The 23,446-nt window shown below is 41.0% G+C and overlaps 2 protein-coding genes across 4 annotated transcripts; both read left to right on the plus strand.

Moving 5' to 3' along the window:
- Positions 1–1,676: 1,676 nt before the first annotated feature.
- mpzl1l (myelin protein zero-like 1 like) lies at positions 1,677–12,898 on the plus strand. Of its 2 annotated transcripts, none has more exons than XM_029172703.3 (6): positions 1,677–1,836; positions 3,829–4,010; positions 5,829–6,039; positions 7,336–7,462; positions 8,887–8,992; positions 10,166–12,898. In XM_029172703.3, exons 1-6 carry the CDS (start codon positions 1,764–1,766, stop codon positions 10,259–10,261), a joined length of 795 nt encoding a protein of 264 aa, XP_029028536.1. In that variant the 5' UTR covers positions 1,677–1,763; the 3' UTR covers positions 10,262–12,898. The 2 variants fall into 2 exon arrangements, with proteins under 2 accessions (XP_029028536.1, XP_029028537.1); XM_029172704.3 differs by having other exon boundaries at positions 7,339–7,462.
- A 2,207-nt stretch (positions 12,899–15,105) lies between these two features.
- Positions 15,106–20,994, plus strand: lrrc32 (leucine rich repeat containing 32). 2 transcript variants are annotated; one of them, XM_055502165.1, is made up of 3 exons: positions 15,106–15,127; positions 16,534–16,627; positions 17,843–20,994. In XM_055502165.1, the coding sequence occupies exons 2-3, from the start codon at positions 16,538–16,540 to the stop codon at positions 19,664–19,666; spliced, it is 1,914 nt and encodes a 637-aa protein (XP_055358140.1). In that variant the 5' UTR covers positions 15,106–15,127; positions 16,534–16,537; the 3' UTR covers positions 19,667–20,994. The 2 variants fall into 2 exon arrangements, with proteins under 2 accessions (XP_055358140.1, XP_029028535.1); XM_029172702.3 differs by lacking the exon at positions 15,106–15,127 and adding an exon at positions 15,237–15,483.
- Positions 20,995–23,446: the final 2,452 nt, after the last annotated feature.

Here is a 23,446-nt window from a genome sequence, read left to right on the forward strand (position 1 = left end):
CACGTATTGCATACTGTTAAGTATTTTTTTTCATGAATGCTAGATAAATTAAAAAGTAACAAGGTCTTAAATGAGCCACATTTTGGTAACGTAGTTGAAGTAGGATTTTAATCACAGCATGTCGGAGAGAGGCAGGAGGAGGTTGGAACTCAGCAGTGTTTTAAAATATAGGGCAAGAACGCCATGAAATGCAGAGTTTTTCAAAAGTTTTATCTCATGGAATAAATCAAAGAAGATTAATGTGAAGTTTTATTGGTTGTAGTAGTTCTCAGACAGGCTGAATGTGTGGCTGCATGCACTGCGACAGGTGTTACTATATATTTGATCAGTTCAGACTCCTACAAAATATTACACAATTCAAGAGAGGGTACATTTTGAGCTTCTATGCATTCACAGTTATGTCCACAAAGCCTCCCGTCCCAGTGCTCGATGCTGTTGCTCTTAAGAATGGAAACCACTCGTCACACATTGTGCAACCTTTTACTTTATGGCTTTTTATTGCGCACATTAAGAAGATATTTGATTTGAGAAACCAACTTAATAGTTTCAGTGCTTTCCAACTTCCAAGTCAGTGAATCATTGGCAGTCGTGGTCTGCTTTGGATAAAGCTTGTGACTCAGTGTTCTGAAAAGGCTGCAAATATGCTTTTATGGAAAATATGATGCTGAATACATTTTCTGCTTGTGAAAAAAGGATAAAAGGAAAAAAACGGTTCCAGGGGCAAAATGAAATCTCTTGGCATTGCAACTTGAACAGTACACAGTATATACACATTTATACAGCAGCACTGTGTGGTTTAAGAGTGTTTTCTCATTTTGCATGTTTAACGTATTTGTTAAGTTGCATATGTCTATAATGTAGATATCTAAAGTTGATATTTATGTTAGATTATTACAGTGTGTTAATGCAGTGAGGTGGTGCGGGTGTGTATGTGAACGAGCCTGAGTTGCAAACCTTTGTTTCTATGAAGCACACTGTTCAGTTTTTGTTTTTTGAAAACTTGTACTCTTAAAGTGGAAAATTGGAATAATATTTTTTCGGCAGGCCTTATTGAATTGACTTGGTGCATTTTGTTTTTGAGACATTTATTTTCTCTTTATCATAAAGTCTAACAAATTTGTGGCCCATTAATACAGTAATTCCGCAACATTGCGGGCAGTAATCACAGGCAGTCACTAATTTACTGTGGAATATCCATTGAGTTGATTTCTCAGCAATTTCTAATAATATAGGATTAAATGCAAAATGTATGTTGAGACCCACAAATGATTGGATGATAAAATGAGTGAATTTATGTTCAGAAATAAATATGTAAAAATGCATAATAGTCTCAAGGCTCACACTGTGTACTTCTGACTACTTAACGTTAAGTATATATACATTTATGTTAAGGAAAGTGCAGTTGGAGCCCTAATTATTATAATGTTTTGCGTTATTATGGCTTGTGGAGACTGTGTTTTTACTGATTTACTGCCACCTTTAATGTGATGGCCCACCTCACCTCAAGTATATATAGAGCTGTATGTTAACATCAGCTCTTACTTCATAAGCATTATAAATAAATTATTTTTAAAAATGCTGTTAAAATGGTAAAATATTCTCGAGCGGTCACACGTAGTCGACGCATGCAGTTGAACGACAGACCTGTAGGGGGCGACAGTGACACCCAGCACTATGAACCCGCACTCACGAAGAAGACACGACTAAACAGGATAGATAGAGGGTGGGAAAAAAAGGGAACTGGTCCTGTTTACAACAGCATAATGGAGCAAAAATGGCCAAACGCCGTCTTTATACGTGCGTCATTCATTGGATTTACGATATTTGTTGCATTGGGTGAGTGGTGATGTCAAACTTTGTTTAAACTTTAATTAACCAATGTTCGGGTTTTAGCTCCTTATCCCAGGTGGGTTTGATGTTAGCTAGTTAGCGATGTTGTGCTGCATGTCGTGTAACCTAACTACACCCCTAACCTCCGCTCATAATACTGCTAATTAACGTACCTTTGTTCCTCTTCCGAGCTACGGGCGAGATTTACCACTACCGACAACGTTCATTTCCCCCGAGAGCGCAACGAGCGAGAGCCTCGTTTTACAGGCGTCGACGTGACGTTTCATGTGGAAGAGGAATAGTTAAATGCAGGGAAACCCAAGTGGGCTTTGGTGCAGAGTCGTGGCTACCGCCCTGGTTGCCGTCGTTGAGCAATAGGTGAGGGACCCAACGGTGAATCTCAGCTAGGTTAGCTGCTCCGCGTCTGCAATTCCTTGAGATGTGGATTGTTTGATTCGCCTTCGATCAGATAGAGTATTTTAACGTGCGAGTTGTATCGAGCAGGTAGTTTTTATATCGACCAAGGCCCCTTTTAAAGTGCCAGATCGTTCACTAGCGGTTTAATTAGGCATGAGTCTGTTCGTTTCACTCCGTGTTGTTCAATGGATAGCCTTACTATACTCTACTTTATATTTATATACTAAGCTAAGTTAGCAGACCAGGTAGCTGCACCTTAGCAGGCAGGTTAACCAACACCGATGTTACATGTTACACCACAATGCCATCAAAACGGTGCCAACGCATCAACTGTGTAGCTCGACTTTTCCATAGAATAACGAGCTGAGCTTCCAAATAAATTTCCTTTTCCAGTCCAGATCAGTTAATGGCATAGGAAAACGCAAGCAGTTTAAGTGTTTAAGACGTTATATAAGGGTAATATTAAAAGCCTTCTTTGGATGAACATGGCTCTGTCCTGTCTTTTTTAAGATGTGTTGCCACCATTTTCTGAGCATACATTTTCTGATATACATTGGTGTTTTTTAGGTGTATTGTAAAAAAAAGGAGATTTACAAATAGTTTAATTCTGTGTAGATTTTGTGCAAAACAAATAATTCAATTTTCAGTGCCAGTGGAAAGTCGAGGCAAGTCTATGGACTTAAAGGTTTAATCTTCTTTGGTCACAGTCATCTAATAAGTGTTTTGCTTAGCTGCAACATTGATATGTACAACACATGTTATTTCTTACAGGACTGTTTCAGCGTAGCCATTTGGATGTCTGATATGTTCTCTTCCTTGTTTATGTTTAGGCCTGTATCTTTGTACAGTACTATTACTGCTTATTGCCACTACATGCAGTTAGGTTGAAAGTGACACTTGGATAACAAAACTGCATTATATTTGCTTCTTTAATTTGAGTGACAGTAGCTGAAATTGGAAAGATGACTCTATCAGGTTTCAGGAAGTTAATGTTGCGAAATACTGTGCTGAGGGAACAGAAACTATAGTAGTGGTCTACAGGACGTAAACAATGAGTTCTATAAACTTCCACAAGTGAAGAAACGAACAACAAAGGGGCAAGGACAGTGAAAGAAATGTCTGACACCTCACAGCTGCCAAGTTACAGCCGTGGAAAACTAAATCATTTATTTTAGACTATGAATTAGGTCACTTAAGTGCATGGCTAAGTGAATGGACATTAATAATTCAAGGATATGGGATCCACTTGTAGCCTAATGGTTACATTCCACATGCCATATAACCGTAACCTCTCTAGTTTAAGTCTGACTGGAAGAGTTTGTTGTGTATCCCATCTGTCACACACTCTGTGTTCATGTTTTCTGTTTATTAGTTAAAGGATAATGTACCAAAACATAGTATTTGTAAATTAATCTTCGATAAATAGATCCTGTTGTTTGATCTGTTTTAATGCAGTTATTGGTACTTATTGTTATATTGTGTTGCAATTTGTCATAAAGTATAAGCTCAAATCATTGAACTATAGAGAGCATTCAGATTTTTACTTGTGTGCATCATTACTTTCCCTTCTTTTATTAACAGTCACAAAGCCCACGTTGGCAGTCGACATATATGCTGACCCTGAGATGATCGTTCAGAATGGCACTACAGGAATTCTTCGATGCACCTTCAAGTCCCATGAAGTAGTGAGCAGCTCTACCACAGTGAGCTGGAGTTTTCAGCCCAATGATCCCAACAATAAGTTATCCAGTCCCCCAAATGTGGTGAGTCCTCACTGGTTCTGTCCTCTCTGTGAAGATTTCCCGCAGCTGCAGGACGTTTTCCTGCGATTGTTCCATCTGCACCAGCACATAAAGAACCAGCTTCACCTGTTTATAGTTTTAGCATGTTACTGTTTCATCTTGAAAAGGGTCACAGTAATTCTGATTCTTGTTGCACACTTGCAAAGCTCTTTGGGAAAACTTTCAGGTAAATTCACTAGTTTTAAAACATAAAACTCTAAAGCATTAAAACTCTCTTAATATTTTTTCAGTGCCATAAAATATACAATTACAGTATACATACAGTATTTAATACAGCAGATCAGTGATCGGGGTCTAAACAGTTGGTGTTTCAGACCACCTTTGTTTCTAACACCTTTTATTGTGTTGTTCAAAGAGCAAATTGTGTTTTTAGAATCCAGAACATTTTTAGGGTGTGGAGCACTGTGGGTCATTTCCCTACACAAATCCTACTCCTCTTTTGTTTATAGATCAGTCAGACATGATGACTTAGCCGTAGGGGTGGACAGCACTTGAAGCACACCCAATGTAATTTGGTTAATTTTGTAAACACTTGTTTTGTTTCCACCCAGTTTGTCTCAGTTTGTGCTCTGATAAGAACCTGTTCAAAACAAAACTTTTCTACTACATTTCCCAGCGTATGTATGTTAAAATGCCACCTCAGTCGTTATGTGTGTGTTTGTGGAGAGAACAGTAGGATTTCACAAAACCAGAAGGCGCTCTGCCCACGGAGGATCAGGAGCTCTATAGCCGAGCACACAAGGCCGCTCATTGTCACTAAAAATGTTTTGTGTTTCTTTTCTTCCGCCGACCATCCACCCTGCCTGTCTCACACCCTATCATATGTTTGCCCCGATGAATTTTGTAAAGACAAAGATCAGGAGCTTTTTTTGCGCTGTTTGCATTTTACTGTGGCCTTTCACAAAAACACCCTGTAAATGTGCAGTCGCAGCTTGTTTTCTCTCAAAGCATGTCATTTAAAACATGCCAGTTTAAACACGGCATTTCAGACACCATAATCAGTCGAGATAAATCAGTCCTGGCCCGTCTTTAAAACATACAGATATGTGGATTTTGAGTACAACATGAGGCAACATGGCAGTTTCAAGCTAACTAGATTACTGAGAATCTTACAATGGTTCACTTCAATAGAAATGACTTGTCCTTGTGTTTACACAGCTGATGCTGCTTTGAGTAAAGAAGCCATGGCTTCACAAAAACTCTGGCTTCCGTGTCCATGTGTGAACCAAAGCCAGACTTGTCTTGATTACACCTAAATTATTTTTTTTTTTTTGGACTTAGTTTGTTTTTGCTGTTTAGGGATGTCATGACTCTGCTTTCTGCCTAATGTTCTTGACTCCAGCTTTAGTAATGAGGTAACTGCAGAACAGTTCTGCAAATGTTTTAGAGGAAACAGGAAAACACCAAGTACACAAATATGCTTGATGTTTCTGATGATAACTGAGTTTGGAGGTTTCAGCTGCATATGGTTGTGCTATGCTGTTAAAGTCCTTGTAAGATAGTTGATGTGTCATAGTGCAAATGGAACCACCGGTACTAGCACAGGTGGAAGTAATGAGAAGCACCTTCTTGCTGTGTTTCCCATTCACTAGGCATGTATAAAATAATCTCGCATAGATTATGTATTTATATATTTTGTCATTCAACCCAAACACATTTAATAATGTTAAATATGATTGTGGTTTGTGATTGTGAAGTCTTTTATTAGTGTTTGTGTGTTTGATTTCCAGAAAAACACAAACTAAACCCGTCTTGTTTTTTATTTGTTTTTTAAATCAGATTTACTACTATAGTGGTGGGAAAGGTTTTCCTGGAGTACCAGAGTTCAGAGAAAGAGTTCAGTTTGTTGGTGACATCAACAAGAAGGACGTCTCCATACAGCTGGGCCCGGTGCAGTTCAGTGACAACGGTACCTTCTTCTGCGACGTGAGGAACCCGCCAGACGTAACTGGAACAGTGGCTCGAATAGAGCTCAGGGTCGTGAGGAGAGGTGAGTGTTCAGATTTCTATTGAAACACATGCTGCAAATGTGAAATGTTTCTGTAATAGAGTATATTTGAATGAAAATAAGTTTTAGGCAGCTTGTACTAATGTGCCTTATAAATGTACTATAAATGCGTCAGTCAAGCACTTCCTGTTTATTGTTTATCTCTGTTGGGTTGAAGTCTGACACGGCCAAAAGGTTGATTCAGTTCATTGTTTAGGGCCATTGTCTCACAGTATCACCCAACCAGTACCGAGTGTCACCCTCACGTCATCGTTCCCATCAGTTCATGATAGCAGGCTCTGTTAGTCCAGTGGCTGCAACGCGGCGCTAAATCAGACGCTCCCTCAGCCCTTGTTCACTTCTGGGATGAGGCCTGTACATTGGTATGCGATTCTCTTTACGCTGTATGTAAAACATGTGTGTTCCTCACAAACAATTGATTCATCTGTTGGGAGGGCATTTTCCCAGCAGTTCTGTGCAGGGTTCGGGTGGTCTTTGGCAGTATTTAGATGTGCTGCAGTGTTTTGTTTGGAGAGCAGCTGCCTCCTTTGCAGTGTCCTTCCACGATGTACGACAGTACAGTCCAGAGATGTAATGAGTCCTGTAAGTCTTGAGGTACTGCAGGGTTACTATTTCCTGTGGTCTTGGTTGGGCGCACATTTGAAGATGAGTCTTGGTACCGAATCATCTTCATTTATAACTGACTGGTCCAACTGTGGACTGATTCAAATCCTCCTTCACTGCTGTGCAACCCTTTCCAGCTCTAGCTGGTATTTTTCCATTTTTTTTTTTTTTAACTAACAACACTTTCCGTGTAACGGCAACTTGTTGTCGTGCGGGTTATTCCTGTTGTTTGCCGTTATATGAAGCCCACATGTACGTGTGGTAGCTTGTCATCCTCGTTTCTCACCAGCGGTTGCTCCACCTTTTCAGGTGGGAGTTAATTCTATATCAGGCTTTGAAGCAGTACTGTGCCAAAAACAGTTGTGTGCTTAAAAGAACATCAGTCCCCATGAGCAGTTTTTTTTGTAGCTCTCACTAGTAATTTATTTTGTATTTTACATAAACACGCAGCCATTTAATTTGTTGAATAGGCAGGTATTGGTAATTCCAAGTGATAAAACAACACTTTCCATTTCTCTAGACTTCAGAATATTTTTATGTCAGTGGTGTAAAATAAACAAAAGTTTTAAATGTATATGTGCATTTAATTTACTAATAATCGTTCCTACTGTTAAGAATGCCTGTTTCATATATAATAACCAACATTTACTGTTGTTCTGTGTTCGTTGTGTCCAGAAGCTCTTCCTCAGACCAACGCCACCCTCATAATTGGAGCAGTTTGTGGTGCTTTAGGTGTGCTCGTCCTCGTCGCTTTAACTGCCTGCTTTGTCTTGAGACATCGCACCCGGCATGATTACGAAGGGTAAGTTGCAGCAACACTGTCCCCTATACTGAATGGCAAAAAAAAAATAAAACTACCACAATAAAAGTTTTGCTTTTACAGCGACTGGGTAAAAAAAAAACTAGCTTAGTAAAATGTACATTTGTGAATATTCCAACACTACAACAGGGCTGTTATTTAAAAATGTAGGATTTAGTGTGTGTGAATTTTAAATAAAGATAATCTTTGAATTGGAAGGTAAGTCCCACAGATTTCTTCTCTGCTTTGTGTTGAGAATGTTTCCCAAATCTTTGTTTTTCTACTAGGTATTGCTCCATCACTGATTAAACATTCAAACCGTAACCTCTTCTCTCTGCATGAGAATAGGATTCACACTGTCTGTCTTTACCTGTGGACGAAAACCCTCTTGTGTGTTTTGGGCTGTCACACGTTGCTGCTAATGAATGTTTTGGGCAAAGACTTTGTCATAAACCTATTTCTTTGCTTGAAGGTTTGGCTGTATCCATTTTGCATGCTCCGCCACGTTGTTCGCCACAATCAGATAACAATGTAGAATATTGAATGTGAGTAATACACAGTTGCAGTAGATTGGTGTTTAAGCCTGAGCTCATCTGATTTCCTGGGTTGCTGTTGGTGCCAGTCACTTTCCTCCAATATAACACCTTATTTCTGTTTTCTAATAATGTCACATCATATACTTTCATCTGCATGTTCAGCATGTTTTACTTTCTTTCCACTCTGTCCTTGTCACAAGCTTTTTGTTTTCTGAGTGTTTTATTGCTGTCGAGTCATAAAATGTCAAGCAAAAATCGTTTTTTGTTGACCATGTTGAGTCATAATATTGTAAATTTGTGGAAATTGTGACGTGTGGTCTAAATGTTCATACTGATGTCAGATGACTTTTACTGGTGGTGCACTGATAATTTGTTTGTTATACAATGAATAATTTACAGACTGGACTAGTGAGATTCAATATCCTACAACTGTAGGAAGATTTTTTTTTTATAGTATATAATTAATTTTAAAACATAATAACCCATTAACACTGAACCCTCCACACTGCGTGAGGAATGAGTGAGTGAATTAAAATGTCTTGAATCTAACTTAATTCACAACTTCAAACATATTTACTAAATTCTGTCTCAAGTCAAAATGTAGTTTTTGTCCATTAGTGGTGGGATCTGTATATGCAGTGACTGCTATTACTTTGGAACCTATATCAGCTTTATTTTATTATTTAGCATCAGTACATGTCTAAAATCATATCAGTGCACCTCTAGTCTTCTCCCACTGTCTGTCACTGGGAGCTGTCATGCATCCAGCATTTAATGTGTGCATCTCTCATTATTTTATCTTTGTCATATGTCCCATTATTTGTGTTTGTCTCCATGTGACTGTGCACCAATGATTACTCCACACCATGGCAAATGATAACCCTAAACTAGATGTACATCCTTGGAAAGTGTGAGCTCTCAGGCTCCACAGCCACGAAAGAAGGTGGAGTCTGGCTTGGAGGGCTCCAAGTCGGCCATTCCCTCGGGTCCGCTACAGGTAGGAGCTGGACAGGGAATCCACTGGCTACCACCAAGTCACTGGGAACATGTTGCATTTAGGTGCTTCTGTTGATCTAGATGCACACAAACGCTAGTTTGCGTCAATTGGTATATAAAATGTATATTATTTAATTAATTATGCACTCTTTAAATCCACTAAAACTACAAAGCAGCATCTCTTAAACAAAGATCAGAAAGAGTATGGGGTTGGAAAATGTTAGGAGAAAAGACAGACTTGGCAAACTCGAGTCAGATTCAGTAGTTCAATATTAGCCATCTAATCTCGTGTTGTGCAATGTATGAGTCATTTTCCGTTGTATATGCTAGAAAGTGCATCAGGGGCAGGTTGATATTGTTGCTAATGTGTGAGAAGCAGCAGCAGCAGATCACTGAAACCGGTTTGACTTGCTGTCATCAGTTCTACTGTTCATACTTGCCTTTAATTCCTCATTTAGGCTCTTTTGTCAAACCTTTCTGCAAACAGGTTTGTGAAGTCACTGGATTCCCACTGACATGTTTAAAGGCTGTTACCTCTGTAATGTGCTGTGTGTTTCCAATGAAATATCGTGAGAGAAGTTTGGGATTTTTAATTCACCCCCTTTTCCAAAAGGCTCATATTTGTTTGTTCGTTGGTTTGAACCTTTGCGTCTAAGCAGTTGAACAAATCCTCACTGGGAGTGTTTGCGCAGACAGACTCGTCTTAAATCTTTCAGCAAATCATTTTTATTTCCATACATTGAGTTCTAGAGGTCATGTCTTTGTTGCAGCGTATGCACCGAACCAACACTTGGCAATAAATGGCTTAAAATAATTTTGTTTCTAGAATATAAATTTAAAATTTGTCAAAACTGAGTCTGACATAAAAATTGAAAAACATGTACAGTAACTTCCTTCATATAAACAATTTTCTGGTTAATCTAACTAATCGATTAATCTTATATTACTAATTGTTTCAGCTTTGCTTTGCATTACATGTGCCTGAGAAAGTTACATACTAGTATAGTCAGAGTCAACATTGAAAAGAAGGAAATCGGATTATTAAATCTCAGAACTGTATATTTGTAAATGTACCATTTTTCTAGATTTATTAAAAAAGTCTGTGACTTTGTGGTTTCATGATTGAATCTTCATTAGTGTTTGTACTGACTGCTCATTTTCTTCTGTGTTTCAGGGCCCGGTGATATACGCCCAGTTGGATCATTCAGGCAGCAAAAACTCATTCCACAAGATGGAGCCAGTGGTCTACGCTGACATTCGTAAAAACTGAAGAGGAACTGGGGACCAAAAATTAAATAAGTATCAGGCCTCTGTATCAGCTGCTCTAGGGAAGGGTGGGATTATCTCAACAGGGACGTAATCAGTGCAGTTTTTCCTTCATCTGTTTCTGTATGTGTTGCATGACACTAAGATACTGTCTCCCTGTGCTTAATTGTAAGGCTAAATAAGCAAAATAAGAACCTAGTGAACACTGCATCATTCCGTCACATCAGCCTTTAAACTGTCCTCCCAACGCAGAATGTAAAAATAAGAAAGCCTTCATAGATATCATTCCAAATCAATTGTCCTGTAATGTAATTGTGGCTAACGAGCAAAACAAAGATGGCCGATCTGCAGACTGTTGCACCAGTTGGCTATTGAGTCGATGACATGATGTGAGGAATATAGGGAAGTAATATATTCTCACACATGAACTAGCCATATGATTGATTAGGATAGTGTTTTAATTGTCCATCATGACTCTGACAAGTTGCACCTCATTATAAAAGGTGGACGTTTTAAGTTATATGTTAAATTAACTTTTTATAATGATTTGTTTCTTTACATTTTTCGCCTAAGACCTTGATTGTGTGTACTTTACATTAATTCTAACCTACATGTAATGTCTACCAAGCTAGTGCAACATTCTGCTGAAGCCACATTTCACCTCCACCATCAGGCAAGTTCCACAGTGACTTTGGTTTTGTGTCAAGTGAGATCTTGCATTAATGTCAGTGACTTTGCATGCAGTGGAAATAACATTTGCAAACAGAGGTTTGTTCTTGTTAGCTGTTGTTTGTAAGACAGAAGAAACCGTCTGACATTGTTTTACTGTGAATGCTTCAGTTGTTTGTGAAGTGCTGGCATGCTGTTACAACTCTTAAAAACGCTACCTTCGTTTTTGCTTACGCCTCAGTTCAACACTTTTTTTTTTTTTAAACCTTTTTTCTTTTCGTGCCTACATCTAATGGGCTCAACAACCCAGCAAAATACGATTTTGTTGGTAGGTCATTTTAGCTTAGTTTTAAAGTATGCATGTTAAAATAAACTGTGTAACTGAAAGGTGAAACACATCCCATGGAAACATGGGAGCTCTGTCTGACAAAGGAAATGGTAATTGCATTACTAACAACAATCACTTATTAAACTATTCATCCTTTTTGTGTGTGTATTATGTAAAGCTTTTTTTTATAATAATGGGCCAAATATCTAATATCACCAGTAAAACATTATTTTCAGATTCTTTTAAGCTTCATATACATTCCAAATTACTATAACTGTATTTTGTTTTTCAGCATTTAAATGCCAAATGTATTATTTTTGCTTGTTAATAGTTTGGCTACATAGAAGAATTATATTTGTTGCAACCAGTTTGATGCCGTTCGCATCCATCCTGTGATTCAGAATGCAGTAAATGTCCATGTTGACCAATATTTGTATATATTTCCTGCTCATGTAAGATATAGTGCTAGTGGTTTGGTCGTGGATGTCTTTCCAGAGAGAAAGTAGTTTGCTGTAGAGCTCTAGACAGTTGGTAGCATGCCTAATGTTTTCTCCTTTTAGTCTTAATTATTTTCCACTGGACATCTTCATGTGCAGTGCCTGGGATGTGTTGAGCCTGTTAGGCCAGAATGTTTTTGATTTAAACTTTCTTTAGTCACAACTGTGTACAAATACTCAGTTATATCAGTTATATCAGTTATGCAGGTGGTGGGTAACTAAGTACATTTACTCAAGTACTACAGGGGTACTTAAGTACTATTTTACGGTACTTATTCTGTGACTATTTTCAGTACATGATCATTTTTGACTATTTTACAATATTACTAGTTTATTATTACAGTTTAGATTCTTATAATAACACAAACCTGACATTGTGTAACTCTGACGTCATGACAAAAGGTGCATTAAAGTACGAACCTGCACGTGCTGACTCACTCCACAGTCTTCATTATTCATAAAGCGTCTGGCTGAAGAACATCAACATTCAGTCCATTTTGACTTGACTTTTGCTTTGACACTACACCAGGCACTGTGTAATCTTTCAAATATGATTTTTATCTTTGGTGCTGATGTTTTTCTTGTTTTTTTTTTAATATTTGGCACGAATTTCAGTGTCTCCAATGAAAAGAAAAAGAAAACAATCTGTATGATACAGACCTTTACTGCTTGTTGCTTCGCCCCTTATTGTAAGTCGTTAGCGTGTTTAGTGCTGTTGTAGAAATTATGATGTAAACTATAAATTATGTTAGATTTCCAGTTCGACGTCTGTTCACTCCAGGTCATGGTGAGTCCCACAGTGTGTGCTTAGTGTTTTGTGATGGTAAATAGTTGTTATTTGAAAATTATTTTGTATGTTCTGTTATAAAACCTGCACTATGTCTTGCATATGAAAGACAACAAATACCCTGTGATTTACTATGTTTTATTTTCATTCATCTCAGAACAACCTTGGCCTCTGTTTAACGCCCTTAAAACTGGAATGTTGTACATTTAGTGCCTTTTACATTTCATTAGGTAACTTGATCTGCTCCAAATAGAAAAGATAAGATTCATTTATTTTACTTTTATTGTATGTATTTTTTGATACTCATATCGCCTCTGTATCCATTTTATATAAACTAATTTCTGGCCATATATATCTATATATACGTCTGTGTGTGTTGTATTCATCAAGCTGACATTTCACTTTTACTTTAAGTAAAAGGAGTAAAATAATGCTTTGAAGGTGAAGACCGATTGAACCAGACAGAGGCCAACGAGAACATGAAAACTAAATTGCATCCTAATAAAATCTTACTAATTTTATTACTAAAACAAGTTGTAAGTCAGCAAAATCAGGTAACTTGAAGTAACTCAAGTAACTTGTCTGAAACAAACTGTTATTAGCAAAACATGTTATGTTATACATGTGTTTAAAATACATAGATCTGCAACTGATGATCTCTGTGCTGATTATTTTCATAGGTAATTTCCTTAGTTGTCCATAGTTCCACAATATTTTTCAATTCTATTTTCAACAAATGAATGTAAAGGCAGCAATACTGGAACTATGGATTTTTGTGGGATCTTGTGTAAACTTTTTAAACAATGATTTTAGAACTCTAATAGTTTCTGCATAGTATACAATTTACAGGCTGTTTGTTTTCAGTACAGTACAAGTACCTCAAACTGTGACAATTGTTCAGTACTTCCCCCTGCTGCACATGTGTATAATGGTGTGTGCACAAATACACCATTATAAAGTTCTATAAATACTGCGCAGGTTAAATATAATAGACTGTACTGCCTGAGCCTGAGCAGCAGGAGGCACAATTGATCTTACGACAATCAGCAGCACAACTACACATTATTTTTTCTCTGATCTTTCCTCAAATTAGTGTTTAACGTGCTAGAGGAACATCCCAGTGATTCCACTGTCTCCATGAATTGAATTAGGTTTGGGGAGGGAGAATCACAATCCCTCCATCATGATGTTCATGGAAAAGGGAACAAAAAGTGTGGGAATCCCAGTAAACAAAAGGGGACAATCCCCCTGTGACAGGTCATGTGGCTGCTTTATTTGTAATTTAAGGCTGAGATGTGGTGGTGTGTGGGTGTGTGTGTGAGTGTAACACGTGACACAGCGATGATGAAGGATGAAAGGATGGCGAATGTGAAACCAAACCACACTAGAGACAAGACACCAGGTAAGGTCTAACTTAAATTATTCTTATTTTATTTTTATATTCACTGTAGCTACTTTTTAGTAAATGACTCTAGTATTTCACTGCTGCTTTGAGTTGACTTTTCTGCACTTAATTTAAAAAATATTACGTTTACTGCTGTGACTGTTTGACAGCTGTAACCAAATTTACTTACATTTCATATATAACACATATAATAGTGTAGTAAAAAAAAACAATATTAGATAAACATCCACGTTTGCTGCCCGTCATCTCAATGCACCTTTTCACCCGCCTCACATTCTCATCAGTGGAGTTTGTTCTGTTGTCATGGAGATGTGTTTTCAGCAGCCTCTCCAGGTGCAGCCTTCATCAAAAGAGTTAAATGTCAAAGTTGGACCTTCATTAATTTAAGTTACCTTAGTTTTAGGTTTGTTACTACAACAATATCAAGCTGTGATCGCTGGCAGTTGAATCCACCGGGAGACCAGGTGCTTTCTGTATTTGGTTATTTGCCTCTCCCCTGTTTTTCATTGGTTCAAGCGCTCAGCTGTTCTCACATTGGATGAGTTACTGTTACAGAATTACGATTGATAGGATTTGCAAATCTTTGCATTGTGTGTTTTTTTAAGATCTTGTTTGTTTAACTGGGTTAATAAAACACAAAAGACAGATGATTCTATTCACTTCTGGACCTCCAGACTAAACAGTTCACTGAATCAGCCAGTGCCTTGCTCAAGAGCACAACAATCACGGATGAGGCAGAAGATTTTATTTGTTCTCTTTCCCACCAGTTGAGACATGCAGACAGTTGTACAGTCATTTAAAAATAATTGTCTTGTGTTTGTTAACTGGTTTTATTCATTACAGTTGCGATGATGTTTGTTTACAATATGTTAAGCCAGAGCGAAGCCACATAACAAATATGAATCACTCCCGCAGTCTCAAAAAGGATATGCGAGTTTTCAACACACCCACACGTCTCTGAAGGGCGGACATGTTTTTTCAAATTCCATCAATAAGTGCTGCTGATGTTTTGCTTTTCTTGGGTGCAGATGTTAAGCATCCAAAGCTTCTCTCATAAGGAATACCCAAAAAGGCTGCTGCTAAAAACTCCAAGTCCAGGGTCCTACAGCCACGGAAAATTAGGCTGTGATTTCTTAGCTTTCTGGGGAAAACTGCGAAATTCCCCAAATTCCGAATGGAGACTGGTATGTGAGAACATCCAAACTAAGCTTTAAGACTAATAGGGGGCATTTGGGGGGCTGTGGGGGTTGTGTCTCCATGAAGAGGAGCATAAAACTGGACCTACCGACCCCCTTATAAGGTATTCCCCCCGTAGGCGATGGGAGGGTGGAAGTGGGCCGTGCGATGCAGGATATTCTCACAGGATGTGATGGCTGGCCAGCAGCCGGAGCCCCACGATCTACAGGCGAGAGTCAGCTGAGGGGAGGTTTTGGCTTGTGGTCTGTGTTTAGTTACTATTGATCTGTGAGTGGGTGTGTGAGGATGTGAAATCACGATGGTCAGGAGGCACCGGACCGAGTAGTCGTCAGCTCAAAGCGAGGTAAATGTTCGGCTTTGTGTTAAAGATCTTTGAGTGTGGTGTTGGTGCATGGCGTGTCTGCTTCAGACCCTGGGAACACGTGTCTGTTTATGTGAACATGATGGAAGCACTCAGTTACATCTAGATCTAGAAACTGAATCTGAGTAGAAATAAAAATACACAGGTTTCACTTATAAAGCGGCTACTTTACATCATAGATGTGCTTTAATGTAACTCAAGGCGGAAAAACAATTAGTTTTGATCTAATTAACAGGAGTCAAAAGCTGATTGAGATTTTCAAAAAATCCACTAATACACAAAGTAAGTGTGACATATTTGCTTTATTGTTAAACTATGTTGTTGTGAAACGTGCTGACGGACGGTGGGGACACAGCTGGTTTAAATGCAGGAGGGCTCTCGTGAACGCTCCTACATGGGCTCCAGTGCTGGTTCTGGCTCACAGATGAACAATAGGTGGATGTTGACGGCAGCATCTCCCACTGCAGCCGTCCTAATTACAACAGACTGTTTTGCTCTGTGGTTAGCGCCGCCGTTCCATGTGCCTGTCACTACGTAGCATTACTATCATACTAATTACTCCCACACTGTCTGCCCTTCAGGCTCACACGCTGCTTTCTTTGCTTCAGGGGAACATATCAGGAAATACTTAACTTTAAGTTTCCGCACAGTAACGTATCTATTGTCTCGTCGACGATGAGTCACTGATGTCTTGGTGAGACCGTCTTTGCCCTTTTCTGTTTCCAAACATTAACCTACAGAGCAGAATCGATCACATTTACTCAGACCTGATGGAAACCCTCCACTTTGTGTGCTTAGTCATCCGTTCTCAGTCCTACCAGCTCTGCAGCCGTGCACGGTTGAATGGAGAAATGCATGAAGTAGTTAAAAAACCCCTCTTGTTGTGTATTTTAGTGCAGAAATAGCTCTGTCATAGGTCAGTAGGTAGGGCTATTTCCCTCTTCCTTCCCATTCATAGCTCATATCGCCACGCTGCATGCTTCCTGCATTCATGTGTCTCTAACTGTGACCTGGGCTCTCTCTGTGCTGCAGCGCCATGGCCGCCTTCCAGCTGCTCTTCCTGCTGATGGTCAGCTGCGTGGTGGCATCCGCACGGCCCTCCCGCCAGATCCCTCCATGCCATATTGTAAGTAAACTGACCTTTAGTTACTGAGATGAGCCAGATCCGACCTTCGTTGCCCTTTGGTGTCTTTTAGATTAAGTTTAGATTGACCAGATTTCTGTTTTAAATTGTTCTGTGCGGCAGTTCAACAAGCAGCATGAATTAGGCTGAATGTGATGGACAGTTCCATATAATAGTATATGCTCCACCTGATGAGTGCTTTATGTTTGTTTGTATTAGTCCTTTCTGAATAATTGTGATGTCAGCGTAGGAGTTGGTGGTGTGTGTGGCACAAGAAAATTACAACTAAAGATAAACCTTAGGTAAAGAACTGAAACATTATTAAGTAAATAACTGCAGTAAAGTTGTTAATATTAAATTAATATTATTAATAATCATAATAATACACACATTCATATACATACACCTATGCATATATATTATTACACATAATCACGTAATAATTAACAATAGTTGTGATATACACTATGTTTAGGCGTCATGGTTTAGTTCTATTTAGTTTAGTAGTTTCAGCTTTTAACTTAATGTGCAGTGTGTTTTTTATTTTTGTTTTAATTGTGAAACATGTATTTGATTGTGATAAGCAGCAAAGACACATGACATGTCACAGGATGAATTACAGACGTAAACCGTGGCATGACACCGTGCATCCCTGTGGTTCATGTCATCTTCTCTAAAAATAAGACTGAAACCAAAACCACTCCCCCTTGGTTAGATTTGGTACTTACTGTTTCTATAAATATCCAAACAGTCGTCAGGGTTTCAATGATCAGATGTTTTCAGCGCAGAGGTTCTTCTTATTAAAAAGTAAGCAAGTAGGAATAGGTTCAAATATGCCAAGATGGCTGCGAGGAGTCCGTTTAATGCGCTGTTGTTTCCATATGGTTTCAATAAGCAGCTACATGTGCTAATAAATAGTGTTTGACCCTATAAAGGGGAAAAAGTCAGGATATGATGCCAACTGAGGTGCAAGATGCAATTTCCACTTAAAGAATATATGAAATAGAGTGAGATTTGTGTTCCAATTAACACTTAAATCATTTTGAGGAGAAGCAGCCATTGTAAAAACACTTTATTCATTAGAACAGCTCATCGTGATTAAACACTGAACATGCTGTGGATGCAGTGACTCCTCAGCCTCAACATTCGCTCTGTGCTTCGTCGCACTCAGGCACAGCGCCGACCTAATCAGACGGGTGTGTTTGTCTCGGCCCGCAGGTCCAGATGGATGTGATTTGCCGCGATCTGAGCCTGAGGAGCGCGCCGGACAACCTTCCTCGCGGGGTCCAAATGCTGGACCTCTCTCTCAACCAGGTGCAGAACCTGTCCCAGAGAACTCTGGCGTATCACACCAGCTTCCACCGCCTCAACCTCCAGTCCAACAGGATCCACTTCATCCAGCCGGGCCTCTTCCAGAACATGAGTGACCTGAAGGTCCTAGACCTGTCCAAGAACCATCTGAGTGTTTTTGGCTTCTCTAAAATCAACGTGGGGCCTCTCACGGCCGTGGAGTCTCTGGACCTATCCAGCAACGGGCTGTACACAGGGATGTCGGACTATTTCCTCGCCGACTCCCCTTTGCTCACAAACCTGTCTCTAAACAGCAACAGCATCACCAAAATCGGGCAACACACCTTCAAGGGATCATTGTCCTTGAAAAAAATCAGCCTCCACAACAATGTCATCCTGGAGATCGAAGACGGAGCCTTTGACTCCTTGAAAAACCTGACCGAGCTCGATTTGTCCAAGAACTCCATCACGTGCATCAGGGACTTCAACCTGCATCGCTTGAAAGTGTTCAACCTCAGTCAGAACAGCATGGAGCTTTTCTGCAGCGTCGACTCACGCGCTGCCTATGAGCTGCAGACTCTGGACCTGAGCAAGAACAAGATGCTCTACTTCCCCAGTCTGCCTCAAAATAACGTGCTCCGATACTTGGACGTTTCAAGGAACCTCCTCGGGAACCTCTCCAAAGGCCTCGACACTCCGCTAAATGACCTGATGTACCTGGACTTGAGTTACAATCGACTCACAAACGTGTCCGAGTCCTTTTTCACCCTCATGGGGTCGCTGGAGGTCCTGAACGTGAGCAACAACTGCATCGGCTCGTTTTCTGTCACGACGGGCGCCGTCCTGCGGAGCGTGAGGACCGTCCACCTCGGCTACAACTCGCTGCGGAGTCTGACGGTGGGAGCCGACGCGCTGCCGTCGCTGGAGCGGCTCTACCTGCAGGGCAACGACCTCGCCACCCTGGATCACGGCGTCTTCCAGAGGCTCCCGAAGCTCAGGCAGCTGCAGCTGCAGGGGAACGGCCTGAAGATCTGCGCCTCGGAGCGAAACCGGCGCACGGGCGACGGCTGCGTGTCCTTTTCCTACATCCCAAACCTGCAATTCCTGGACATCTCTGAAAACAACCTGCCGACTTTGCCCGCGGACGCCTTCGCGGAGACGCCGCTGAGGCTTCTGGACGTGTCCCGGAACCCGGGCCTGGACATGGACCAGGACGCCCTCTCCGGCCTGGACCGCTCCCTGGTTCACCTCCTCGTGAGGGAAAACAACATCTCCCGCCTGGACACGCACCTGTCGGCGCTGCGGAGCCTCAAACACGTGGACCTGTCAGGAAACCAGCTGACCTCGCTGCCCCAGTGGAACAAAGAGTCTTCCATCGAGTCACTAAACCTGCAGAGCAACAACCTGGTCACGCTGGAGGACGGCAACATGCTGGGCCTGAAGCGCTCCCTCAAAACCCTCTACATGGGCTCCAACCCGCTGAGCTGCTGCCGGAACCTGGGCTTCGTGCACATGGTCCAGAGCTCGGCCCTGGACGTCCCCGACCTCCCGTCGGTGACGTGCGTCTACGACGACGCCTCGGCGCCGGTGAACATCGGGGCCGTGAGCGCGGAGGCGTGCCGCGCGGCAAACACCTCCAGTTACATCATAGCGGCGGTTCTGGCGCTGATCGGACTGGCGGCGCTGCTGGCGCTGCTGGTGAAGTGCTGCCGCTCCAGGAAACGGAAGCACAGCAGGGGCTACAGAGCGTGACGCCAACGGACGCACGTGAGCGCGACATTTTAGCCCTAGTTTGGAATCGAGTCCAGATTTGGGATGACCTCATAAATGAAGAACTGACTTTGGAAACGCGAACGAGCGAAACCTGAACCTCGTGACAACACATCGACCTGGTTTCTCCTGAAGAGAAGTCTGAACGGACTCCCAAACGCTGCGTCTTGCTGCACCTGGTGGCAAATGGAGCAACTGCAGCTTCACGGCCTCAGAGGTTCACAGTCTGAACGCAGGGTTTTTGCCTGCTGGTGTTTGATGTCATTTTGTCTAAGTATTGCCTTATTGAATGTAAAAGGAAGGATCCACTCTAGAACAGTTCTAACCCTGAACAGACGGGAGTGAAACGGAGCCATAACATTCATAACATACGCTTTATCACTCGTGATCTAGAGCGTCTGACGCTCACTAACCCAATTAATTCGACTTCCTGAAGCTGCATGAAGGTCGGGAAAGATCAGATACCATCAATATTATCTGTTCAATCTCTTGAAGAACTAAACTAAGCTTCTATTCTGAGGCAGTGGTTTCACAGGAAGCTGCACGTATTTCACGTATTGCAGTAGCCAAAATCTGCTTATTTCACCAAAACGCCTCAATCTTATTTAGGGGTTAAATGAAACAGAAAACAAATGAAGGCTGATAAATGCACGACGGACTGAGGGACAGGATCAACGTTTGTTGGAAAGCTCTGAGAGTGGAACTTTCCTTTAAGCTAAAAATAAAAGGGACAACACTACAAAAGGTCATGAAACAAAACGCTGTTTATTTATGGGTGATGAAGTGTGATTTGATGAAGTACATGCAGGCCGGGAGCCGTCTGAGATGACTCCAAGCTGTTGTTTATGGAAGGAACCCAAGCTGTGCCTTTACCCCTCATGTAGTTTGCACTTTATATGTCGTCTGGTCCGCGTGATTGACTGTTAACACTAAGATATTCCGATTCTGTCGTGTCCTTTTTGCTCGTTTTGGTGCTTCCCCCTTCATTCATGCCATGTGTAAAGATGGCAAACAGGAAGTTGGAAGTTCAACAAAGCAATGAATAACTGTGATAAATTATATTAATAAATATTATATAAATGACAGATGTGTAGTGAGCTCCACTGGTATTCACAGCTTCATGTGATGATGATGATGACTTTAGCTTTTTATTGGCCTCTTAATTATCAAGAGGTCGGTTTAGACAGTTTGTATCTCTTCTCATCCGGTTTTATAAAACAAAATAAGCGATGTTTGTACCAAATGAAGCCCATTCTCTACACTTATCATAGCGTGTCACTATTTTTATAATAAAAACACTTATCTCACCAGGACGCCTACAATTATTCATCTGCCTTATTCAACTTCAAGATTTCCAATTACTATTTCATACATTATTATATAATACATTGATGTTACACAATGATACTTGAACTTTGGAGAGAAGATGACTGTGGGATGTAAATATGTACAGTTCTTTTGAATGTATCTTCTTCACGTGGATCACTACAGGGTCTGACCCTGAGATGTAGAATGTGAGTGTGTGGCTGGAAATAGACACTCAGTGTAAACACGCCGCCCTGCAGGGTGCTGTGTTTAGTCTGAGGGTGATTAACGCTGAACAGCCAATAACTCATCTGTCACTTCCACGTACCATGACATCAGTAAACGTATCTTGTATTCCCATTGCAGCGGTGCATTCGAGTGGCCCCTGTGAAGTGGGAAATTTCAAAGCTCGCCGCTTTCAAAGTTGCTCTGGGGCAGTGGACAAAGCGGTGAATTATAAGCTTTCAGTTTAGCGTCATTGACGTTGTTATCTACAAGCTCAAAGGTGAGAATATAACTTTCCTTGACTCATGTGCAAATGACTCCACAGCCACATTAAAATCATTATTGCTTCTATTATTTGCATGTTATAATGGGAATTTCTGAGCCTGGCTATTTCCGGTTTAAAAGAAATAGTCCCATAGTTTGAGAAAGACACAAACTCTGCCCTATTATTTATTATTAATATTATTACAAGTGTTCAGTTCTTTGTAAACTTACTGGAGCAGACAGACGTTTCCATGGCCGTTAAATGAGGCTTTGTCACCCAGAGCTGCAGCTGTGAATGCGATAGCTTTGACCCTTCTCTTGCCTTTCTACGCTCACTCTTTCTCCTGTTTACGTTTGGATTAAAGCTTTAATGTCGAGAAGGTTCTGCTGAGCGTGAGCCGCTTTCACTGTGGGCCCTGTGTGACTCAGCCCCCCCCCCCCCCCCTCCCCCCTAATTGACTGTCCGGGGTGGTACAGGAAGCTGACGAAGGTCCGGTTTTACATCAAAGGAGAAAAATCCTCTTCATCATAGCGGAGACAGGAACAGGACGGACTTGTTGCAGATGCCTGGAGATACTTTCACACAGACATAAGCTTTTGTCTACATGATCAGGCTGAACTGTCAAACATAGAAGACAAATTCAGAATTTGCTTGTTAAATCTCACAGTTTTCAATTACTGGAAGCCGACATCATTTCTATCTAATAAGAAATGATCTAATCTAATGAGAAACAGGCGTCTGCATCTTACAAATACAATCAAACAACAGGACTGTGTTTACATGGAGGAATATTATGCCCAAACTGTAATTATAAAGAGCAGCCCTTGTGCTCACAGTCACTTTTTATACGTCAGCACTGACCTTCCAGGAAAAAAAACATCGAAATGACAGCGTCTTGCTTTTCAGTAAATTCCCTGAAACGACAAACGATACTAGAAATGCCGGGGTTTTGCTGAGACACAGGAGAAGTCTGACCTGGATGAATGACCCTATGAAATGTCAAACTGTGACATCCTCTTTTAAAAACCATATCTGTAGCACTTCGGTTAACGTGAACTTCTACTTTCTCTGTGACACGATGTTGTGATTTATGACGCAGTGAAACATTTAAGAGATTATGACTGTTTGAATGCATATTTCCTTTCAGAAAAACGTTCTGCTCCCCGATGAAGGACAAACTAGACACCAAGTTCATGCATTTTTCCATCATGTTATCACCATCTCTAATGGAAGCTTCTCTTCCTGAGGAAGAGGCGGGGTCACAGTTGCTCAGGTTTTAAACTGGTGTTGGGTTCCTCTCAGGTCCAGTGTGCGTCTGTACCAGAATGTGGCTTCAGCCCTTTAATTCAAAGACAAAACATGGTGGACCCCCGCCAGCCCTCGCAGCTGCACCACCTGGAAGAACGGCATCATTTCCTTGTAAAGCCCTGTCCCGCGCTCCCTCCATCGAATTCCACCTCGCTTTTATTCCTTGTTTACAGACACGCAGATAGGATCAGCGGAGGCCTTCGGGAAATATTTACGGCTCCCTAATTGGAAGCAGACCTCTCCTTGACTCATAAGCGCACATTAACCTGAATTCATCATGGCTCATGTTGAAACCTCGCGTTGCTGGAGGGTTTGGTTGGAGTTGAAAGGAATCAGAACAGAAAGTGAGAAGCGGGTGAAAAAAATAAAACAGGACGTCCAAACATTTGCAGTAAACAAATCTCTAAGTCCTAAGTTTAACTCCTGAATAATCGTTAGACTGTTTGTGCAACGCCGCCCGTCTCAGTTAATGTGGCTGGTTTGAAGAGAGGGTGAGGACCCACGTAGCTAAAACAAGCTGGAGGATGATCTGGCTGCATTCCTGCGTCATACCACACAATGCTAATGTAAATATGGCCGCTCCACGTGAACAAACTGTCTCTGGGAGTCTCCCAGTGAAGATGGATGTCGGTGCCGACCTCGGTGCGCCTGGCTGTGCC

Source organism: Betta splendens, chromosome 14 (assembly GCF_900634795.4).
Source record: "Betta splendens chromosome 14, fBetSpl5.4, whole genome shotgun sequence".
NCBI lineage: Eukaryota > Metazoa > Chordata > Actinopteri > Anabantiformes > Osphronemidae > Betta > Betta splendens.

Bases quoted from the DNA above. Each gene is read 5' to 3' on its own strand.
- mpzl1l (XM_029172703.3), top strand. From the start codon at position 1,764: ATGGAGCAAAAATGGCCAAACGCCGTCTTTATACGTGCGTCATTCATT. The intron at 1,837-3,828 runs GTGAGTGGTGAT...TTTTATTAACAG, and splicing joins TACGATATTTGTTGCATTGG to TCACAAAGCCCACGTTGGCA. The intron at 7,463-8,886 runs GTAAGTTGCAGC...ACCCTAAACTAG, and splicing joins ACCCGGCATGATTACGAAGG to ATGTACATCCTTGGAAAGTG.
- lrrc32 (XM_055502165.1), top strand. From the start codon at position 16,538: ATGGCCGCCTTCCAGCTGCTCTTCCTGCTGATGGTCAGCTGCGTGGTG. The intron at 16,628-17,842 runs GTAAGTAAACTG...CTCGGCCCGCAG, and splicing joins AGATCCCTCCATGCCATATT to GTCCAGATGGATGTGATTTG.